The 20340-nt window shown below is 38.0% G+C and overlaps 10 protein-coding genes across 10 annotated transcripts; 3 read left to right on the top strand and 7 right to left on the bottom strand.

The window, feature by feature from the left end:
* Nucleotides 1-431: 431 nt before the first annotated feature.
* On the bottom strand, nucleotides 432-1288 carry BDF20DRAFT_862726 (uncharacterized protein). Its single transcript, XM_053080623.1, has one exon. The coding sequence runs from the start codon at nucleotides 1249-1251 to the stop codon at nucleotides 508-510; it is 744 nt and encodes a 247-aa protein (XP_052936917.1). The 5' UTR covers nucleotides 1252-1288; the 3' UTR covers nucleotides 432-507.
* Nucleotides 1289-2212, top strand: BDF20DRAFT_862725 (ribonuclease-III-like-domain-containing protein). Its single transcript, XM_053080622.1, has 3 exons — nucleotides 1289-1406; nucleotides 1504-1880; nucleotides 1968-2212. Exons 1-3 carry the CDS (start codon nucleotides 1373-1375, stop codon nucleotides 2097-2099), a joined length of 543 nt encoding a protein of 180 aa, XP_052936916.1. The 5' UTR covers nucleotides 1289-1372; the 3' UTR covers nucleotides 2100-2212.
* Nucleotides 2213-2318: 106 nt separating this feature from the next.
* Nucleotides 2319-3208, bottom strand: BDF20DRAFT_817723 (NADH dehydrogenase iron-sulfur protein 8; the record flags this gene model as incomplete). The annotated part of the gene is made up of 4 exons (XM_053077286.1): nucleotides 2319-2349; nucleotides 2424-2706; nucleotides 2824-3031; nucleotides 3101-3208. 4 exons carry the CDS (start codon nucleotides 3206-3208, stop codon nucleotides 2319-2321), a joined length of 630 nt encoding a protein of 209 aa, XP_052936915.1.
* Nucleotides 3209-4207: 999 nt separating this feature from the next.
* On the top strand, nucleotides 4208-4660 carry BDF20DRAFT_818478 (ribosomal protein S5, C-terminal domain-containing protein; the record flags this gene model as incomplete). The annotated part of the gene is made up of 1 exon (XM_053077372.1): nucleotides 4208-4660. One exon carries the CDS (start codon nucleotides 4208-4210, stop codon nucleotides 4658-4660), a length of 453 nt encoding a protein of 150 aa, XP_052936914.1.
* Nucleotides 4661-6424: 1764 nt separating this feature from the next.
* BDF20DRAFT_818467 (fungal-specific transcription factor domain-containing protein) lies at nucleotides 6425-8374 on the bottom strand (the record flags this gene model as incomplete). Its single annotated transcript, XM_053077367.1, has 5 exons — nucleotides 6425-6765; nucleotides 6865-7233; nucleotides 7363-7591; nucleotides 7658-7938; nucleotides 7993-8374. Coding segments are annotated over 5 exons (1602 nt in total), but the record flags the coding sequence as incomplete, so codon positions are not given.
* Nucleotides 8375-8395: 21 nt separating this feature from the next.
* On the bottom strand, nucleotides 8396-8730 carry BDF20DRAFT_818191 (uncharacterized protein; the record flags this gene model as incomplete). The annotated part of the gene is made up of 2 exons (XM_053077330.1): nucleotides 8396-8533; nucleotides 8629-8730. Coding segments are annotated over 2 exons (240 nt in total), but the record flags the coding sequence as incomplete, so codon positions are not given.
* Nucleotides 8731-9421: 691 nt separating this feature from the next.
* On the bottom strand, nucleotides 9422-11734 carry BDF20DRAFT_420170 (uncharacterized protein). The gene is made up of 9 exons (XM_053075413.1): nucleotides 11522-11734; nucleotides 11077-11432; nucleotides 10896-10985; nucleotides 10738-10769; nucleotides 10580-10666; nucleotides 10405-10486; nucleotides 10248-10327; nucleotides 10022-10117; nucleotides 9422-9928 (listed from the first exon to the last, which is right to left on the bottom strand). Exons 1-9 carry the CDS (start codon nucleotides 11611-11613, stop codon nucleotides 9698-9700), a joined length of 1146 nt encoding a protein of 381 aa, XP_052936911.1. The 5' UTR covers nucleotides 11614-11734; the 3' UTR covers nucleotides 9422-9697.
* Nucleotides 11735-12990: 1256 nt separating this feature from the next.
* On the top strand, nucleotides 12991-14379 carry BDF20DRAFT_420210 (ribosomal protein L18e/L15P). Its single transcript, XM_053075415.1, has 3 exons — nucleotides 12991-13296; nucleotides 13684-13992; nucleotides 14091-14379. The coding sequence occupies exons 1-3, from the start codon at nucleotides 13294-13296 to the stop codon at nucleotides 14214-14216; spliced, it is 438 nt and encodes a 145-aa protein (XP_052936910.1). The 5' UTR covers nucleotides 12991-13293; the 3' UTR covers nucleotides 14217-14379.
* BDF20DRAFT_862670 (S-adenosyl-L-methionine-dependent methyltransferase) lies at nucleotides 13920-15733 on the bottom strand. The gene is made up of 4 exons (XM_053080621.1): nucleotides 15513-15733; nucleotides 14773-15448; nucleotides 14091-14690; nucleotides 13920-13992 (listed from the first exon to the last, which is right to left on the bottom strand). The coding sequence occupies exons 1-3, from the start codon at nucleotides 15687-15689 to the stop codon at nucleotides 14407-14409; spliced, it is 1137 nt and encodes a 378-aa protein (XP_052936909.1). The 5' UTR covers nucleotides 15690-15733; the 3' UTR covers nucleotides 13920-13992; nucleotides 14091-14406.
* A 2425-nt stretch (nucleotides 15734-18158) lies between these two features.
* BDF20DRAFT_936624 (uncharacterized protein) lies at nucleotides 18159-19346 on the bottom strand (the record flags this gene model as incomplete). The annotated part of the gene is made up of 4 exons (XM_053084764.1): nucleotides 18159-18292; nucleotides 18338-18525; nucleotides 18546-18938; nucleotides 19327-19346. The coding sequence occupies 4 exons, from the start codon at nucleotides 19344-19346 to the stop codon at nucleotides 18159-18161; spliced, it is 735 nt and encodes a 244-aa protein (XP_052936908.1).
* Nucleotides 19347-20340: the final 994 nt, after the last annotated feature.

Genomic DNA, 20340 nt, shown 5'->3' with positions numbered 1-20340 from the left:
AGATCTTTTCCGCTTTGCAAGTTGATTTTGATGAAGTTGATGTTGTTCACGTGCTTGTTCTCGTAAGTTTTGGCTATCTTTTTGCTGTTCGGGCAAAAGATAATCTATGGGTGACATCCATTCATTGTACTTTGTACTGTCCTCAATCCAATTTATCTTAACATGCCAGGGACTCTTCATTTTATCGTTAGACAAGTCCAACTTATGCTCCTTATCCATTGCCAAGGTCAATTTCGAAATTCTGGTGTTATAAGAGTCCGGCAAACCAAGCCAATGCACGCATACGAAATCTTCGCTTTCTACATCTAATTCTTTTTCACTATCTATTTTAGGTTTATCTTCGTTGGTACTATCGTAGATTATTCTCCAATGCTTGTGTCCCTTTTCAAATATTTGATTTTCTTTCGTATACACAATAAAGGTAGCTTCGTTAATATCCTTAACAAGAATACCTAAAATAATGATATGGAATAAGTCAACATTTAGTTACAGGAGCACCTTTCAAAGTTATTCATTCAATCTACCTCCTAATTGTCGTATAGATGAGATCCAATTATCTCGCCCATCATCATTTTCCTTCTCCATCTCTTCTTCTTCATCCACTTCCTCGTCCTTTTTTACATTCGTAGTTGCTGGTTCTTTATTGTATAGAAAAATACGTGGTATACTCAACTCAAAGTTATTACTGGCTAATGATTCTTTTATCACCTCTACCATTTTTAAATATGTAGTGACTTCTTCGTTTGCTTCGAATCGCCAGTCTACAATCTGATAATCAGATTTGAACTTGTAAGCTGCTTTCAAAATTGTATAAAGTGGTGATTTCGAGGTCATTGAATCATGAACTGTAAAGTAAATGAAAGGAACAGCAGCCGTATTACTGTGTTGGTGTTGCTGTACTTTTTTACTACTGTAATGACAGATGTGGTCTAACTGGAACTTTTGAAAATGGGCTGTAAAGTATGCTAAATCAGGAGCACTAAAGCTAGTATCGGCACCTTCTTTATCTAAATCAATGCGTAGGTCGTTGATAATATTATCAAAGTAATTGATTACTTTCGGCTGTTCATAGTACTCCAGGTCAACCCTCGGTTTTCTAGGAGCTGTCATTTTTGATAAAGAGGAGGAGTATGTTACTGACCAAGTTGAATGAAGAGATGATGGAGGAATTTTCGACTTAATGAGAAAAGAAAAATCAACGCGTTTAACGAGCAGCAATGAGCGGAGTTTGGAGCTTCTCCGAACCATCATGCTCCGTGAAGCAACCAGTTCAAGCCACTCAAAAATGTTGGAAATGCCAGACTGAGAGTGTCCCTTAATTACTCTCAAAGGTAGTTTTACCCCAGCTTTATAATTAATAGCAAAAATAATAATGTACAAATCAGCATCATTACGAAAAGTGGCAGGTAAACTGACTTATTTCAATCTTTAAACCAAGGACGCAGAAATACTACAATTGTTTTAAAGGTTAAAGTATTAATTGTTTGCTACACTAACCGATAGGTTCCTTCAATAAACAACCCTTGTTAATACAAACCTGTCGCCGTCAACTCCACCGTAATGCCATCCTCCAACAGGAACTTTCCATGTCCCCTTCCTTCAAATTAGAAGAAAAAGCTGCTGAGCTAAGCTTAAGGCCTGCCACTCTCAAACAAGCTCTAACACATAAATCGTTTAAACACGGCACAGTTCCCACTAACGAACGTATTCAATTAATTGGCTATCGTGCTATTCAATTTTTCGCCACGGAAAAAATCGCAAAAGACCCTACAAACAATCAAGAAAGTCAAACTATGATCAAAAGTATCCGTGAACTCGTGAATTTTAAATCGAATCCATTTGAGACATTGGGTTTACAAGAAGGGTTCCAAGGAGAATTGGTAAGATAGACTTAGAAATCAAACGGTAAGACAATGGATATTTGACCTGACCAACTTGTTGTCTTATGACTGGACCACTTCTTATAGCCAACAAAAGAAATTCCACATTCTGTGAAATGCACAACACTTCAAGCTATCACAGGCGCTATTTATCACGAGCGCGGTATCAACGCAGCAAGAGATTTCGTTCATAAGCATATCTTTCCTCCCTCAAATTAATAACATGTCTTCATCATGAGGAAGACTGAATCTGTATATTTACAAAAGAAGGCAATTTTATGTATATTAAACAGAATAATAAATCTTATAGACCTCAAGACTGTTATTGTTTCTGTTGGTGGTAAATGCAATCTTCCGCTTTTTATTTCAAGAGAGTATATTCTCCATTTTCCTGGTTTATAAGTTTAGTAGAAGTAAAAAGTAACTTTTGTTATGCGTCTAACGATAGGGATGTTCAGCTTGTATATTTCTAAACCGTAAGAAACCAATGTAAAGTTAGTTCAAATGTCTCAATTTGCGTCGATGTAAAAGTCTCTCAATTACCTGGCAAGCTCAGGCTCCCATTTATCACCGTTAGCCAAAAGCTTTTCTTTATTGTATAACAGCTCTTCATGGGTTTCTGTGATATATTCGTAATTGGGGGACTCAACAATAGCATCGACAGGACAAGCTTCTTGACAAAAACCACAGTAAATACACTTTGTCATATCAATATCATATCGGGTGGTACGACGAGATCCATCCTCACGAGGTTCAGCTTCGATAGTAATAGCTTGGGCAGGACAAATAGCTTCACACAATTTACAAGCAATACAACGCTCTTCACCTATTAAATAAAATATACACAACTATATTCAATACTTCTGAATTAAATTCCCTTTTCACATCCACTGCGTTGCACGTATAGCTTTGCTATGTTTCTTTCTTTTTTGTCCCTTCTTACCAGTGGGATATCTTCTGAGTGCATGCTCGCCTCTGAAACGAGTAGAAATAGGCCCTTTCTCAAATGGATAGTAGATTGTATAGGGTGGACGGAAGAAGTTTTCCAAAACTATCCACATGCCTCTAATCAGTTCTGTCAGCAGTAAATGTCTAGCAGCTACATCTAATACACCCATTGGTTTTCCACTGATTTGATGACTAATGTCTCTCTCTTTTGGTTCTTCTTCTGCTAGTTCTTCCTCATGCTTGAAGTGCTGTTTCATAGAGTGGTCGTGAACAGGCGTAGCTTGCTGAGCCGTGATAGTTTGACTAAAATTTCTAGTAGTACTGCTCACAAGGGGTGCGACTAAAAAGCGAGAACGGACACCGGCGGGGCCTATCGTCATTTATTTATTTGTTTATTTTTTGGTTAACCACTGCTTTGCTCTTGTCAATATTGTTGATCTCGACATCAAGTAGAAAATTCCCCATACCTGCGATGACTGGACGTAAAATAGAGTTGTTCTGTGTCAACAATTTGACTAGTCGAAGATGACTCATGACTGCAGTATTTTAATTTAAGAAGAGTGGGGAGGGATTGATTGCTTTATCTGAAAAGAAAGAGTGGGGAAAATAGTTAAAAAAAATACCAAAATCAATCAAATACCCCTCTCAAGACAAAACGGGCTTTCTCCACAAAAAATTCATCTTTCTGTGGAGAACAAAAATAAATTCAAGGGGTGACATCATGGTCCGGAAAAGACTCATTCTCCACACTTGACTTATGTAAGCATAGCTGTTTTGTAAAAGTGAGGCGGAGAAAGGAGGGTAGAGCTCCACATTGCCCGAAAGCGCACAAAAAGCAATTTTTCTGTCCCCTTGCTATTTTGACAGGTGCATCTTTTAGATACATTACCCCTCTATTTCTAGAATAATTTTTTTCATAATACACCAGTATGTTTGCGCTTGAACGCTCTCTTAGTAGATTAAGCTTAAGGCCTTTCTCCACTGCAATTAAAGGTGAGCCTACCAATTGCTACTATAAAGAGAGTACGAATCATTAACTCCCAGGGGTTTGCGTTGTTAATGTAGCTACATCTAATTCCCAACTCAAACACTATGCTACCATCTCAACACAACAGTCAGCAACAGAGCCAGCGAAGCCGAGACATAGAGACTTAAACTTAGAAAATAAACCTCATCTCGATAAGATCGATTCTATTTTGGACTATTCCCCTGAACCACCTTTATCTCACCTTGATCAACCTAAACTTTTCCCTTCCCATCGACCTACTGAAATGATGCTCAATAATGATCGTGCTGTCAACTTGGTAGATACTGCTCTAACTCCTGAAGAACAATCTAAATTACTGAAAAAGGCTATTGTCGTCAAACGAGTCACTATGATGAACGCCAAAGGTCGACAGAAAAAGATGTATGCCCTTGTTTTGGTTGGTAATGGTAAAGGCTTAGCAGGATATGGTGAAGGTAAAGATGAAGAGACCAATCTTGCCATTCGAAAGGCAACCAATCGAGCTATTCGCAACTTGCAGTACTTTGAAAGATATGATGATCGCACAGTTGCCCATGATATTTTACACAAGTTCCATGCGACACGTATTGAACTGAGAGCTAGACAACCTGGTTTCGGTATTAGAGCAAACCATGTCATTCACGAGATTTGTAAATGTATTGGTATTCAAGATATTAGTGGTAAAGTCAGAGGATCTAAATCGCCTATGAATGTACTCAAGGCAACATTTGAAGCGTTTCAACAACAAAGAATGCCAGAGGACATTGCAAAGATAAGAGGCAAGAAGATTTCAGATATTCAACATGTGTACTTTGATAGTCAATGAGTTTAATGCTTTGAAACACGTTATAAAATATCTACATACAAGCGTGCCAAATACATAAAAATTACATATTTAGATGCACAGTTTCTTATTTGCAGAACTATAGTTCCCCAGGAGCATGTGAAGTAGGCAGGATGGAAGAGCTGGTAATCAGGTTCAGCATTTGAGTCAGATAATAAAGCTAACTTGTAAATTTTCTCATATATGTGAGTTATATAGCCCTTGATGATCTTATGATTAAAAGATAAGATGTAGTAGTGATATCATTTGAGTATGGCTAAAAAGAAAGACAGATCTGGTACGAGGAATACGAATGAGTTCTGATTCAGAGAAATTAGCTGTCCTCGGAAATACAGCCAAATTTTACAATTATAAGGGAAGTTTGAAAGTTGAACTCCCAAAGCAGTAATGTATTCGATACGTTTATTACGTTTTAAGTCATTATAGATATCCTATTCAGGATCAAATGCAACGTTTATATACAAGTAACAAACAGGTTTAAGGAAACAAAAGAAGTCCACTAAATTTAGCCCACACTTCTTCGCTGTTGCTCCGGCGTAGTGGTGCAATTTAACTAAACTGTTGGTGTTCTCCTTGTTGCTGTTGTTGTTGATCATCAGACAAGAATAGTTGACTTAACCCAGAAGTGGGATCGAAAACTTGATGTTGGTAAATTGGAGTGGTAGTAGTGGTGGTTGTTGTGGTTGCCCCTGTAGGTGTTATCATCATTGCAGCAGCGGCCACAGCGGCGGCTGAACTAGGTTGCTGTTGTTGTTGTGAGTGTTGTTGTGAATGCTGCTGCTGAAAGTCTACCATATTTGTCATTAGTATATCCATTGAGGAGCCATCACTGGTTGCGTTCAGATGAGCTGCATCAGTATGGCCTATAGAGTCTGCTATATTCGAACGGTAACCACATGGTTGTTGCTGGTTATATTTATCAGGTATCATAAAAACAGACGACGTTTGTAAATTGCTGTCGCCCATATTAATATGAAGGAATTTGTTGGGTATCTCTTGCTGTTGTTGTGAGAGGGGTGATGGATGAGATGAATATTGTGAATTTTGATCTGTTGATAATATAAGGATGTCATTATCTGAATCAGTAGTAATTGCGCTGTTTGTGATATTCGCTGGTGTAGGTTGGTTTTGACTGGGATGGTAAGTATACATGGATAAATTATGACTGGATATCGTCTGCTGTTGTTGCTGTTGTTGCTGAACCCAACTGCCTAACTCATAATAAGGCGGCTGCTGCCGATCCCTTTCCTTTTGACGGCATTGGTATTGGTACTGATGAGGTGGCGGAGCTGGTGGTAATAAAGAAGCAAACTGTGTTAAATCTGTCATTGTAGCGCTCGATTGATGGTATGATGCAGGTGGTATAATAGGTGTGGTTTCCGCGGTAAGCGTATCTCTACCTTTTGCGGTAGCAACAATAGGCATCACCAAAGATGGGCTAGCGGTAGCAGTGTACATATCGTTGCGGAAAGGAGATTGTTGTTTTGATGATATGACATGGTGGTAGACGGGTGCAGACATACACTTCTCTGCTCTAGTCATCTTTTTTCGATCATGCGGTGTTTTAAAATCATTGTTACTATCTATATCAGTCATTGTAGCAAATGTGGGAGTATTTGAAGTTGATAAAGGTTGTGGTTGTTGTTCTGACGGTTGTGGCAGAGCGTAATGGGCGGCTAATGTTGCATCCGGCGAGTGGTGTACCAACTTCATTATCATATCTACAGTCACATCGTGCTGTAATCGAGCTGCATTCTTCATCGAGTTATTTTCAGCATGATTCATTTCATATTTATGTATACTTAAGGCCATAGTTAAACAATGAATAACATGCTGTACTCCACGAATCGGATAATTGAATATGTAACTTGGATACGTTTCTAGTAGCGTTTGAACAATACTAGTGATGTTGGAAGCAGAGGTTGCGCATAATTGTTGATGAGGGTAGCCAATGAATTCAAACTTGGTCTCTGATAATGGGTTCAAGACATATAGACGATGTAGCAGAATGACACTTAAATGATATGTTATGTGTAAAAAGCCAATATACGGATCAAGAATAGGATGTTTCTCCACAGGATAGTAGTCTTTAAAAGAATTGTTCTGTCCGCATTGTTGTGGTTGTTGTGGATGCTGCAGTTGATGCTGAAGTGAGGATGTTGATGATGTAGGTGGATAGATTAGACCAGGTGGAACTTCATAAAGAAAGTTTTCAAGATGGGTATGTAGAGAAAAGAGCTTGGCTTGTTCCTCCACCATTTGCTCTTCGGTTTTATGTTTGCCTTGAATTTGCTGTCTTAACGTCAATCGCCGTGATGTACAGTAGATGTCCGACAATACCTTTCCTAATTGGATAAAGATATTCTGATTTACTATCAGCTCTTCCAGGGCAGGCCCTTCCTCATTAGTGACCATAGGAAACGCTGTTGTACATTGTTGAATATTAAAGTAAGGTGCTTGGCCTAGTTCAATACTCATTAACAGGTCCATCATGAACGCTACCCAAAAAGTTCGTCTTTTGATCTCGGCATCGCAATTTAAGCTAGTTGCTACAACTGCTGTTGCGGAATGAGTGTTATAATTATCTCCTTTTGTTCCGATTCCTGGGGCCAAGCCTGATCCCTTTTCTCTATCTGCTTCCACTGCTGCTGTCGTTACCGCTGTCGTTGTGTTCGTACTGGAACGTGTTAGACCAAGGTCGTGACACATTTGTACAGCTATTCCAAGATAGAAATGAGAGCGATGAAAATAACCGGTTCTTTGAAAACATTCCTGGTATTTAACTAGCAATAAAATGCCTTGAATAGTCGAGGTACGAGGTATATCCATAAATTCGTCTAGTAAATCAATCGCTTTCTGGTAAAAGCTGTATCCCGGAGGTAGCGTTTCAGTTAATTTCCTCATTCTTACGACCTCATCACCATTATCTTCATCCATAGCATTGTTATTATGTTGACTGGTGAATGAAGGAACGAGAACAAGATCACTATTTTCCTCTGCTAGTAAATGATTGGGTGCCCATTTTGCAGCTACAGCACACATGGCATAAACAAGGAATTTTGAAGGCGGCTGAAGATGATTTGTTGAAACGGCTGACGACACAGATGAATAACCATAATAATTACTATGTAGTTGCTTTAAGAATGTGGGTTTATGTATCATTGGCAAGTACTTATGAACGTGATCAAAATAAACCTCTAATAACGGTTGCACTTCATGGATGAATCGTCTGCTACAAATCAGATGATCTGGAACTAATGCTTCGACAAGGAAATGCGTGCTATTATCGCTGGTCATGTTGTTGTTACTGCAACTGCTAGTGGACTGCGGTTGCGATGCAACGACATAAAAGGAGGCCGTTGAGGAGATAGGTGAGTCAGCAGTAATATCCGATAATTCATCACTTTGAAGTTGCTGTAATTGTAAATCATGGTAGTCTGGTATTCTATCGTCTCGTTCTTTGATATCGTTTATGTACAATGCTTGTCCAATTTCATTGATAGCAAAACGATCAAACGATGTTATATCGCTGTTGTTACCCATTGAAGAAAAGGGTGCTGATTGGGAAGGCGCCTTAATATTGTTATTGTTCGCAATAATCTCTGTCCCGTGCCCCAGCTGCTCCCGTTGTTGTGTTTGTTGTGCAGTGTTATTTTCCTTCTTTTCGGTTTCTTCAAATATCTTTCTGACTGGCATTGCCATCGATTTTAATGCTTTTTCTACACGCTGCAGTCTATTTTCTAAATTATCCATGTATTGCTTGGGCGGGCCTTTCTTAGGTGGTAACTTTGCAAAGACACACTCAGTATTGGACTTTTTACACCTTCCACAAGGTTGAGCACCATCACATTTGACCTTTTTCAACAAAATTTATAGTTAAATGAGTGTTGAAATAGCGTGCATAAAAACACGCGAAGGCATTTCACAATCGAGATGCAATTACACTTTACCTTTCTTTTTCTACATTCATCGCAAGCTCTACTGATTTTGACTCGTTTACTACCACCAAGCGATTTATTCTTTAAGGAAAAGATACTACCACCACTTTCCATTGACAGCGATAATTTTATCCGGTTAGCCAGAAAAAAGAGGGGTCAAAAAATTAGGGGGTATTTTACGTAAGCGAAAGAGAAATAGGGGTATCAACGTGTAGTAATCCTTCGATAGACTGTGTAATTGCTGTATTAAAAAGATGAAAAGAGAGGAAGAGATGATTATTGCTAAGAAACGACCACACCTATGTTGTTAAGCGGAAAAGGGTTTGTTTTTATTGTTATAGGCAAATGTATAAAAAAAGATGCATTTACCCAAATTCTGATCAGAAAAGAAAAAAAAAAGAAAAGGAAAAAGGCGGAGGTTGTAATCATTTGAGAAAGCACTTTCTAAATGAATGGGACAAAATATGCCAATATGACACGAAAACTCCAATTTTGGCTCAAGAAAAATGGGATGATTTGTTGTGGCCATCAAAATGGATAAAAGAAATATCTTGAACAAATCAAAATGCAAGTAGAATACCACTATAAAACAGACAGCGATACATTTCAGTCAGCTTTGATAGCACCGGAAAACTTTTAACCTCACTGTTCTTCCAACGAAGAAATGAATCCGCACATTACCTGCTGCTTTTCGCTTTTCAACTATAAAACCATTATTTGATATATCAAAATGGCTTCCTTTCAGTGAGAAATGATCGTCAAGATAGGTGTAAAAGGGTTCTAAATCATCTACATCCCAAATGGAATATCTTTTGCTACATGATTTTGTTAACTATGGTCTCACATTTTTTCCTTTCGAATGTCAAATCATGGGGGATAAAGTAACGTCTAGTTTGATTTTGGGAGGTACAGTTTCAAGAAAAGTTTGCAGGCACCTATTTGAGAATTAGGTTCCAAATTCTCTCTCAAAATTTGGCGATCTTTTTTCCCATTTTTAAACTGTTTTCCATTAACTGAAGAAAACAGTAGCAATTTTTTTTTTATTGTGATTTCTACAAAACAGGAAGACTATAAATATAGGTTAAAATGTTGTTGTTGATGTCGTATTAGTTGTAGGCTTATTTAATGATGACTTGACTTCCACTCCCGCACTGACAGCAATAACACGCATGATATCTGTCAGAGACACTACACCAATTGCCCTTTCTCTCTCGTCAATCACCCAAACCCTATGGGATTTAGTTGCCAATAATTTAGCAACAGTATAGCCAAGGGTTGTATCTAAACGGACATCAAAAACTGGTAAACGGTCCTATACAGCATTGTCCATAATCATATGATACAATATGTTGGTAAGTGTTCCGCAATGATATTTTGAGTTTTCGATCTCGTTCATGCCTCATACCTGTCCATCATTGATACCTTGTTCTGAACGTACAAGGCTAACAAACTGAAAGCAAGTTTTCCATAATAACTGATGTCCGTAACTTTTAATTACATGCTATTTTTGTTAAAGGAAACAACAATTAATTGTCTGTAGAAGGAACAAATCCCGACCTTCAATCAAGGGATTTTGCAAATATCCTTTCAATATTGGTACCCATTTGTCTACCCTATTTCTATCCCCCTACCTTAACATCTGTTAGACTTATATTACCAAGAACAACTCCCAGATGCCCAAGAACAGCTACTGAAGAAATATTATGCTTACCTACCATGTTTCAAATAGAAATGAGTGAGTAACTTTTGAAAACATTGAAAAAGGTTCGCCTTTTCAGTTTTACTTACTCATAAGAGCAAGGGCATCTAGTACAGGAGAGTCAGCATTGACGGCAATAACATCCGATTCTCCAAGTCCCAATTCTTTGAGCTGTAAACCATTAAAAGAGGAAAGAAAGTTTTGAGTAACTTCGCTTCGTTTTCGCCTTCAGTTAACAACGTTTTATAAATACTGAAAACTTACAGTTTTGTTCATCATGCATCCAATATCTGGAAATTGCTGCTGATGTTCGTAGAAATACTTCACTACCGTTGATTGCGATAGAATACCCTAATTATTATACCAATTGATTAAACTCTAAATGAAAGTCTCTTATTTTTTATCTACTATATCATATATACCTTGATACTGCCCTCTGGATTCAGAACACAAACTGTTGAAAAGAAAGCATCGTAATTAAATTCGTTAAATCAACAATCCTCATAGCGTCAACGGCAGTAGTGGCAAATGCGTTTTTCGTAGGTCAAACTTAAATATATAGCATATCATCATACTTTACCTCTGTGAGTTCCATAAGCAAATTCTTCCACTGCTGATAACAAGGTAGCTTCTGGCATTATTGAATAGAAAGGATTTTTCTGTGACAGATCTAAGAGTGTATTGAAGAAGCCGTATGCAGAAGAGCGTCTTAGTTGACAGTTTATGTACCGCAAGCATTTTAAATTGTATTCCCTTCCTACCACTGACAAATTTGACTGGCACTTCTTGGCCGTCTAATGCATACTTCATTATATTCTTGATTTCGAATGTTAAATTTTCTTGCTTCAACTGGCTTTGGTGGTTGTGAGGATGATGTTGGGTTAGGTTCTCAGGAAACCCTTCTTCTTCTCCTTTTTCTGGTGGTGGTTGTGGTGTGTTTTCGAGTAACAATAAAATATAAGCAATTACGTCGCCATAATCGAACATGCCAATATAGGATTTGGGATGAGGAATGGCGGTCGATACTTTGTTAATTTGGGAATCATAAACAGGTGCTGAGGAAATGTTGTTGTTGATCAATACGTTACAAGCCTCTTCTACTGGTAAGCGACCGTCACTGTATTATTTGAACCGTAAGTCAAACCTTCTTTTGTTACTTGACACGTATAATTTAAATTTAACTTCTTTATAAAATATGACACTTACATACTAATGACCTTCTGATCTTCGACAAGATTGGACGCTTTGGTGAGAGTCCAATCAACTGGGACTGTTGTGATTCCTTCACGGTGGGCCATTGTTCGTTCGTTGTTTAGGATTAAAAACTTGGATTGATGCAGGATAGAAGAGGTGTTTTTTTCCAGCGGAACTCGTCCTTCCGTTTCTATAGTAGTGGAGTACAATGATATTCAACCAATCATCTTTCGAATCATTATCATGCAGCAGCATGAATTTTTGTTTATTCTTGTACCAAACAGCTCCCAACTATTTTGCGTCGATGAGGCATACCGAAAAAAAAAAAATCAGATTATATAGCGCTTCATGTATAGCTTATAAAGCCCTCAAAACAACGTTTGGGTGCAACTTTTACATGTTGGTGTACAGTTTCTAATACAAAAGACCTATTCACCTGCATATTATTTATTTGCAAAAAATGGCAACACACTATATCAACAAGTGCATGTGTGGGACTTTGCATGCTATACTCTCGAACCTTTACACCTTCTCTAAAACGTTGTTGCTTTTTATAACAGTGGATTTATATTGAACGATGCAGACAGTAGAGTTGGTTAAGATTAGTAACTATATCATCGAATATACCAGCGATAAGTGCGCCTAAGTATTTGAGTATATCTCACGGATAATTAATCCAGCCTGATAAATTGCTCGCTTCGAAAATAATTAGTGAGGTGACGGTCAAACTAGGCGCGTCTATCAATGGTATCGAATTTAGTTACTCTTCCTCTGGTATACAATATCGTAGAAAATTCTAAGAAAATGCTTGGCTGCATCGAAATGAGGGTTTACACTGAGAATATTTGAAGACAGATAAATCTTGTGGATAAGTATGCATGCATGCTGTTGAGGCGAACAGCAATCACATAGTTTCTGAAAGCCTCATATATTCTTTAGTAAATTAAGTCCTTGCAATAAAGCTTTCGACGTTAAGGGTGAGCTACCTGTTGGTTATATACCTTGCTCTTCCGTGAACCAGCCTAACATCTATAATAAAGTCATATTGTACGTACGCTGCATTGCTTATAAATACCAACCCAAAACCATATGGAACGGTTGTACTTATAATTGTGAAAAGCATTGCTTTATGGGAAAGTGGATTAAAAGAAAATATTGTAGTGTCTATTATATACATATAGTTTTCTTCATTGCTAGCCTATCTATGAACTTATTGCCCGTTTCACGTAATGAGCGGCATTTGAAGAGCAACTAGTTCATAAGTCGATGGGAGGACATAAATCAACTTCTTTAAATAGCTCTGTGTGCTTTGTGTACTTGATTTTATTTAGTAACTTCCATAAGAGTTTGTCTATAACGAAATTGTAGTTTATCATTTAATTGTCAATCAAGACCAGAAAATAACTTTTATGGACCGTGTTAATACCATTAAATGAACACCAAGATTAATTTTGTATTTCTCATCTCAACTTGACAGAGCAACTGAACATTTAACTTGCACTCTACTATACCGTATTACAATTGCTCTTCTTCCATGTGATTGTACACATACAGCATCGTTTAATTATTGACTAGCCATTTATTAATCTTTTACTTATTACTGGTATCAAACTACGAGATAATTATCATGCTTCATGCACTTACAACAGCGTTAACAAAAAATACGTGCTGAGTTTCAATATGCATGAGGCGAGGAGCAGAGGCAGCAGAGGGACATTGGACTCCTATTGAAGGCTTTCAAGAGATCCTGTAACAGTGGTGAATCCTTCTCTTTCATAACCGAAATGGTATGTATAGCCATATTTTTATGCTGATATCGATTTTAGGACAGTGAACGAATGAATGCGGATGATTGATTATATGATAAGTATTGGATATGGATGGATGGAAAAATCGAAGGATGAATCAAATAGAGACATTAATTTAGTCAGATAGGCAAAAAAAAGCATGACATTGTCGACTGAATTTTCTCAACATTTACAATATACAATAAGCACAATCTATACCGAGCTTCAAACGTTTTACATATGTTTTCTTTTCTGAACGCTTAACGATACTCGCCATTCCATTCTTTCGTTTCACTGTCGGTCAATTGGATTATGCAGCCCTCACATGCAAAAAAAAGACTACATTGAGCATCAAACTAAAGAAACTGTTTCATTTGTTCTTGATAGCCTACCAGACTTCACCACAACAGAAAGAAGCGTGGACACGTCTCAGCCGGTCACGGTCGTATTGGCAAGCACAGAAAGCACCCTGGTGGTCGTGGTCTCGCTGGTGGTCAACATCATCACCGTATCAACATGGATAAGTACCATCCCGGTTACTTTGGTAAGGTCGGTATGCGTCACTTCCACTTGAAGAAGAACCCCAACTGGCGTCCTGTTGTCAACATTGACAAGCTCTGGACTCTAGCCGGTGAAGGTGTTCGTGAAAAGTACAAGAACACCGAAAAGGTTCCTGTTATCGATGTTCTTGAAAAGGTAAAGTAGATTTGAGCAAAATGAGCACTCATTTGGAAAGAAGGAATGCTTTGGGTAGATCATTAACAAATCGCCGTTTGTCTGTGAATTTAATTTAGGGTTACGGTAAGGTTTTGGCTAAGGGTGTCATCTCTCAACCCGTCATTGTCCGTACTCGTTTCGTCTCTGCTCTCGCTGAAAAGAAGATCAAGGCTGCTGGTGGTGCCATCGAGCTTATTGCTTAAGCGATTTCCCTCAATCAAATATCTTTTTACAACGACCTATATAACTTTTTTTACTACAGCAAAAGTAAAATAAAACCAACAGAAATAAATTGTCTTTACATTTTTGATTTTTGTACATAGTCAAACATTTTATATCTGGTTAACCGAAGCATGTTGTTTTCAACTATAGTTATCTTTCTATAATCTTTGTTTATTCGGTGAGAAATTTACAGATGGGCAATTTGTATGTATCTAAAACCCAATATTTTTGTCTGACGCCGTCCCAGACGCCGTCCTCTGCCCATGTGGAAATTGGCATGTCTATATATTCCGTACTTAGACCAAATTCCCGTAGATCAATCTCGGATATGTTGCAATAAATGTCGTGGAAGAACTGATTGGTAGCACCTAATCCGTTGAACCAAGTATACACACCATTCTCATTCAACATGTTAGGTACAAATTCATGAAAAGCTAGTAAATCATCATAGAATTCTACATCAAATAATGAAGTCAGTTTGAAAAGGCCTAGCTTCAAATTGCCTGTGCGAAACACAATTTTTTTTTTTCTTTTTACCTCCGTATGTATCAAAGAAAATGCCATCAAAAGCAATATCAATATGAGATAACATATCTTGCCATCGCCCAAACAAAATCTTGACGCCAGGCTTCTTGTCCCAACCCAGCTCTAACATGTGTGCATAAACGTCCGGATGCGCTTCTATAATATAGTGATTTTTTGGATGATATTTCTGTAATTCTGTATCGATCAATCCAAGTCCAAAGCCAACATTCAAAACATTCAAGCCTTCTTTAGGACACATCACTTTAGCATGCTCTACCATAAGAGGACCTTCCCAGCCCATCATGACAGCATCATTATTCTCATCCATCAATTTATTGTCATCATAATGTAGTTTTTGGTTTAGGTAAGCTTCATTGGCAATAGCTGCTTTTTCGGCTTCTTCATCGTCACCGCCAAACATCTTTTTCAGGGCGCGGATCAACAATTCTGACCGTACACCTTCATCCACTAAGCGCTGATATACTTTATCATGTTTATTTTTCAATGCGAGTTCACCAGCTGTGATATCTGATTTATCCGTTAAGTTGTAGGGATGCTTTTCTGATAATAGCCATTCCACCATGTCGAAGTGACCGCACTCGGCAGCGTGGTGAAGAGGTGTGCGACCTAACTCATCGCCACTGAAACATAGATCGACGTTTTTTTCTAATAGTTCTTTAGCTTTGTCCTAGTACATACATGAAGTTAGACAACTGAGGTTGAATCGAAGTTTTTATCTTGGAGATCTTTACTAGATCGTTAGCGATCACGGCTGCGATAAGTTCATGACCAAGTGCCAACTCTTCTGCCGTATATTCGGCTGTTTCTGCTGTTGTAGATTCCTCTTCTTGATTCGTTGTATTTTCAAGCACCTCCTTTTGGTCTAGCTCTTCTGTTAATTTTTGCCTCTTGATTTCTTGTTCTGGCATACTATACGCAAATCTTGAAGCGAGTAAAATACGTTCAACAAAATAAATCAAAAAAAAAAAAACTAAAAAAAACCAGCTGGAGACGACAGCTTTTTTTTCCATTGAAATAGCGGTTATTGAATTATTTGTTGCAGATTTTACCAAGTAAGCCGCTGGTCCTATATCTATTATCTTTGTTTAGGCTAACAAAGAAAGGGATACCATATCCTTTTTGTGACAACAATCTATCTTTGAAATGCCTGTTTGTTGTCAAGAACCGATAGAGTTTTGTTGTCAAAATTTAGCGCGTTCTCAGCAACTCGTCCGCGTTGTTTTTGTTGTCAAAAAGGTTCTTTGTTATCCAAGAGTATTATAACAAATTTATATGAAAATAAAAACGTTGTACCTTTTTCCCTTTTTTTTATCAGACGCTAGTTACTCCTTCAAAGAATTATCAAGAAAGTGTTAATAGTGGATTATTAGGAAGATAGATTAAGGTCTTATGATTACTACCCGCAACGATCTCAAGTGAAGTAAAATATTACCTCAGAGCGAAATAGAAGAAGATTGGAAGCGAAAATATGAGCATTGCCATCGAATACTGTCGTATGGAAGCAATGTGCTCTAACTGCCGACACAACTAAAGCTTTTTTGCTTGGCAGTAATATATCATTAATAAAGCAGGCTCCTTCAGACAGACTATTCGAACAATTATGAGTTTTAAGCTGGAAGGCTGCTCTATGTAAACTACGTGGACGGTGTTCTTAGAGCAGAGCGCAGTATCTTAAGGAAGGAACACGAAGGCATCCAACAAAAAGTTATTGAGTTATGCAGGTTCACAACTAAAGCGTAGCTTTTCATGGGTTACCACTTTACGAAGACCGCAACCTTACCGTCAAGAAATACGTTTATGACCGAAACATTTGGTACTACATCTGTAAGCTAGTCCTGGGCCAAGGAAAGGTCTATAAGGTCTACCACATTTTTCTTTGTGTTTACCGGGTTTTTTAAAGGCTTAAACTTTGGTCTACCCGGTCTACCAGGTCTACCGGGGGGGGGGGGTTAAAAGGTTTAACTTGTCTACCAGGAGAGTCTACATTGACCACATTGTGGGAAACTGTACTAAACGGACGGATATAACGTGAAGGGAGCATTGAAGCCTACTTTTCAGATAAAATGCTTGACTTAATATTTTCATAGAGAAGATTCTGATTGCTCAATTCACTATCAAATAATAGAAAACGAAGAACAGCGTGCTTTACGGACTCATTGATTCATATTGCCTTCCTAAAATTCTGAATGATATGGATGCTTGTAAATGGTTGGAGGATGTTGATATAACAAAGCAGCCCGAAGTCGATGCAGCAAGCTAATCATTGATGGAACAGATGCCATCAAATCCAGCAATTGAAAATACCACAACAGCACCATCCATTTCTACTCACTTTTATTAAGCGTTCATGCTGCAGATGGTTGAGGCAAAAGCCCCTACCGCTAATCCGGAAAACGAAAACCCGAGTTTATTCTCATTGACTTCCACTGTGTCATCCAAATGAAAACATATTAGCATCAACGAAAAGGCTCCGAGCTGCCTGACTAGACAATCCAATGATCCTATGCTAACAGCCTTGAAATTATTCTTTAATACTGTTAATTTTTCAAAGCTCGAAAATGAGACATAAGAAACTAAATACAATTTGCTTTTACAAAACCAATAACACTAACGAATGTTTGTTGCCCTAATAGTCTAAAAGACCTTATAGGAGCTCCAGGCAACTCTAAAGATGTGTTAAATTGTTTTATACATACAAATGGCTTTGTCGTAACCTTTTTGTTTGTCCGCTTTAGCGATGAAAAAAATGAATCGGCTGCATTCACTCTCCTCTCCAAACTATGTCCAATACATTGCAAACAGCGCAATGTTTAAGGAAAAATACAGTACAGTATTTCAATGAATCCACAAATGCGCAAAAGTCAAAAAATGCTGGCGATGCCAACTGGAAGTTTTCGAACTTTGAAGAGCAGGCATAAAAACAAGAGTTGAAAAACCTGAATGGTAGAACTCAAACGTGGTTGTTTGGTAGTTAAAATAGCTATCTTAATCAGCCTGGGTGCCGCTTCACACAGGCGGAATGATGGCGCTGGTATAAAGTAGGCAGGTACACAGGACGTAAACCTTTCTCGGCCTTCACGACAGCGATGAGACATACCATTATTCTACCAAATTAAAGGTTCTGTTTTCATAGACCCTGTCAATATACTGTGGAAGTAATTTATTATAGTATAAAGTTACAAAGTGTTCTTAATGAATGCCTGCTTAAGGCTAATATGACTGCTATACCTGCTGAACAGTTCCAAAGTTAAACCCTTTCAATAGCATGCGACCTAATTGAACCTTTCCAGCTAATGAGGCTTTCTGTTCATTTACAAAGGTTTGTTAGTACTTGCTTCTTTTAGTGTTGTTGCTCTGATAAACATAAAACGAGTAGCTTAGAGATGCTGACGTTCGAATTGTTCCAAGCAATTTTTTTCGTACTGGAGGATTTTTGTGAACTGGCTGACTATAACACCACGTCGTTTCAAATTGTTAATCGTGTCTTTCCCTACAGAGAAAACATCCAGAGCTATTTTTTAGACGTCTTGAATAATCGAGTCATCATAGCAAATACCATTATGTTCTTCTTTTGAAAGATAAACCCAAACAACTATAGGGCCAATCGATGTGCTATCAGTGTGCTTCGCAATAAAATCGCCGCGTAATTTCAAAATGCTTCGCCCACAACGACAAGGATGTGTGTAAAATGGATTGCCGTCCGCTTTGTCAAATGCAGAATGACGAACCTCCCTTCTTAAAAAACTATCAAAAATTGTCACTACCAATAGGGCAATATCTTGGCACGATCCAAAATGTTCAACCAGTACCGAATAGTTCGAGTTACAACTGCAAGATTTACTTTGCACTGTATTCCAATGATGACATATGGAAGAGCGCGTGCAAATTCATTGAATGGGAAACATACCATATGCGCTCGCCGTCCACCATATATAGTACTTTCATTAACAGAGTATGCGTTTGTTGTGATTTCACTACGTTTGACCACAGTGAATATCATATTTTTATACTTGTTGATTTTCAATAAATCAAAACCAGGCCAAAGAGGTGGTGTCATTGATAGGGTATTAAGGTCGTCCTTGCTTATGGTCTTGGCCGCAATTTTTTGCTGCTTGTTGTTGAAGGAAGACGAAAGACTACCTTCTTCGTTTAATTGTCTATCGTCAGCATTTTATTTTCGTGTTATTGCGCTGTTGCCAAGATAGAAAAGTAGGTATTCGCGCTATTTTGCGGGATCAAGACATTCTCGCTGTGTAAGCATTATGTGTACGATTTCAGGTGAATATATTGGGATTGCAGTCCCTACAAAAAGGCATTTCACATGCGCGCTTTAAAGAGATAGTAGAAATGTGATCTCTTGTCCGATTTTATTCTTTTTTCATTGACTATAGTCTTTATTGCACACAGCACTCAGGGATAGTAGAGCTTAACGGAAATTAAAGGATAAAAGGGTCTAATGAAACTGTAACACTAGGGAGCTTGGATAATTACTGTAAAGTATGCATTTCAAGAGACTGAAGGTTTACGTCACGACAACCTGCTCACTTCATGCGGGGTGCCGTCATTCTTCCCGTGTGAAGAGACGTCCAGACTAGCCAAACTAGCTAATCAAGCTACCGAAACTACTCAAGCTACTCAACGGATCGCCATTAATTTTCCCTTGTCTGCCATTTAGGTATTTTCGCACCTGCTACTCATAATTTTATTGTCTGCCAAACAAAGTTCAAAAACTTCCGTTTGGCATTGCACGCATTGTATGTATCAAAACGACTAGAATTATGTTAATGCATATCAAGGCAAATTGCCTGATGCAGCCGAAGCTATTGTTTGAAAGTTGTCCATCTTACTCTGACAGAAGATCAATGATTATATCCGCTAAAGTGTCCCTGTGTTTGCAATGTTTGCACCCTACATAAAAAGTCTGTACACTCCACCTGCAATGAAGCCTAAATTTTCAAATTATTTAAAGTTTCCAGGCAGCAGAAAACAGAAAATTTGCCAGCTTTACCTATACCCACAGCGCCTAGCCCGAGCGCAGTTTTTGCTCTATTCGGCACTTTACTAATGACTCTAGCCTCTTTTAGAGCGTAAGCGCCTAAACCGCCGAAACCAATGGCTCCAACGATTTTGCAAGAGGTGCAATCTTGAAATTCATTGTTAACATTTGCAGAATCGGTAGAATTACTCAGTTTTGATTCAATTTTCTAAAGTAAAAGGTATGAGCCGCCCTGTTTCCAATAAGTTTCAATCGTAGAAAGAAATTACACTGATCATAATGATTGTTGCTCACTTTGAAGTATGATAAAAAGCTGTCGTAATGCAAGGAATATCAAATAAACAAACAGTGGTCAGCGAATTCTGTTTTTAGCACTCAGTTATATGGAGATAACCGTTATTAAAAAAAAAAAAAGTACTATTACAATAGATTTGTTTAAATAGTTCATTACATTTCCCCCTTTACAGTGAACTTGCTTTTCAGATTTTTTGATATTTTCAGTTAATTGTTATCAACCAGCTAACTATTATTTATCGTTTTGTTCTTTCTGATATACAGTGTAA

This window comes from Mycotypha africana, assembly GCF_025528875.1.
Source record: "Mycotypha africana strain NRRL 2978 chromosome Unknown BDF20scaffold_4, whole genome shotgun sequence".
Classification (NCBI taxonomy): Eukaryota; Fungi; Mucoromycota; class Mucoromycetes; order Mucorales; family Mycotyphaceae; genus Mycotypha; species Mycotypha africana.
The sequence above is the reverse complement of the archived record's forward strand: the minus strand, read 5'-3'. Positions and strand labels throughout refer to the sequence as shown.

What these genes read in the sequence shown, in the direction of transcription:
- BDF20DRAFT_862725 (XM_053080622.1), top strand. Translation starts at nt 1,373, where the DNA reads ATGTACAAATCAGCATCATTACGAAAAGTGGCAG. An exon ending in ATCATTACGAAAAGTGGCAG is followed by an intron (nt 1,407 to 1,503) that starts GTAAACTGACTT and finishes ACTAACCGATAG; the next exon opens with GTTCCTTCAATAAACAACCC. An exon ending in AAGGGTTCCAAGGAGAATTG is followed by an intron (nt 1,881 to 1,967) that starts GTAAGATAGACT and finishes CACTTCTTATAG; the next exon opens with CCAACAAAAGAAATTCCACA.
- BDF20DRAFT_862670 (XM_053080621.1), bottom strand. Translation starts at nt 15,689, where the DNA reads ATGCCAGAACAAGAAATCAAGAGGCAAAAATTAACAGAAGAGCTAGAC. An exon ending in CCGTGATCGCTAACGATCTA is followed by an intron (nt 15,449 to 15,512) that starts GTAAAGATCTCC and finishes TGTATGTACTAG; the next exon opens with GACAAAGCTAAAGAACTATT. An exon ending in TTTCTTTGATACATACGGAG is followed by an intron (nt 14,691 to 14,772) that starts GTAAAAAGAAAA and finishes TATTTGATGTAG; the next exon opens with AATTCTATGATGATTTACTA.
- BDF20DRAFT_862726 (XM_053080623.1), bottom strand. Translation starts at nt 1,251, where the DNA reads ATGATGGTTCGGAGAAGCTCCAAACTCCGCTCATTGCTGCTCGTTAAA.
- BDF20DRAFT_420170 (XM_053075413.1), bottom strand. Translation starts at nt 11,613, where the DNA reads ATGGCCCACCGTGAAGGAATCACAACAGTCCCAGTTGATTGGACTCTC. An exon ending in GATCAGAAGGTCATTAGTAT is followed by an intron (nt 11,433 to 11,521) that starts GTAAGTGTCATA and finishes CAAATAATACAG; the next exon opens with TGACGGTCGCTTACCAGTAG. An exon ending in TAAGTCTAACAGATGTTAAG is followed by an intron (nt 10,118 to 10,247) that starts GTAGGGGGATAG and finishes TAACAAAAATAG; the next exon opens with CATGTAATTAAAAGTTACGG.
- BDF20DRAFT_420210 (XM_053075415.1), top strand. An exon ending in TTATCGATGTTCTTGAAAAG is followed by an intron (nt 13,993 to 14,090) that starts GTAAAGTAGATT and finishes AATTTAATTTAG; the next exon opens with GGTTACGGTAAGGTTTTGGC.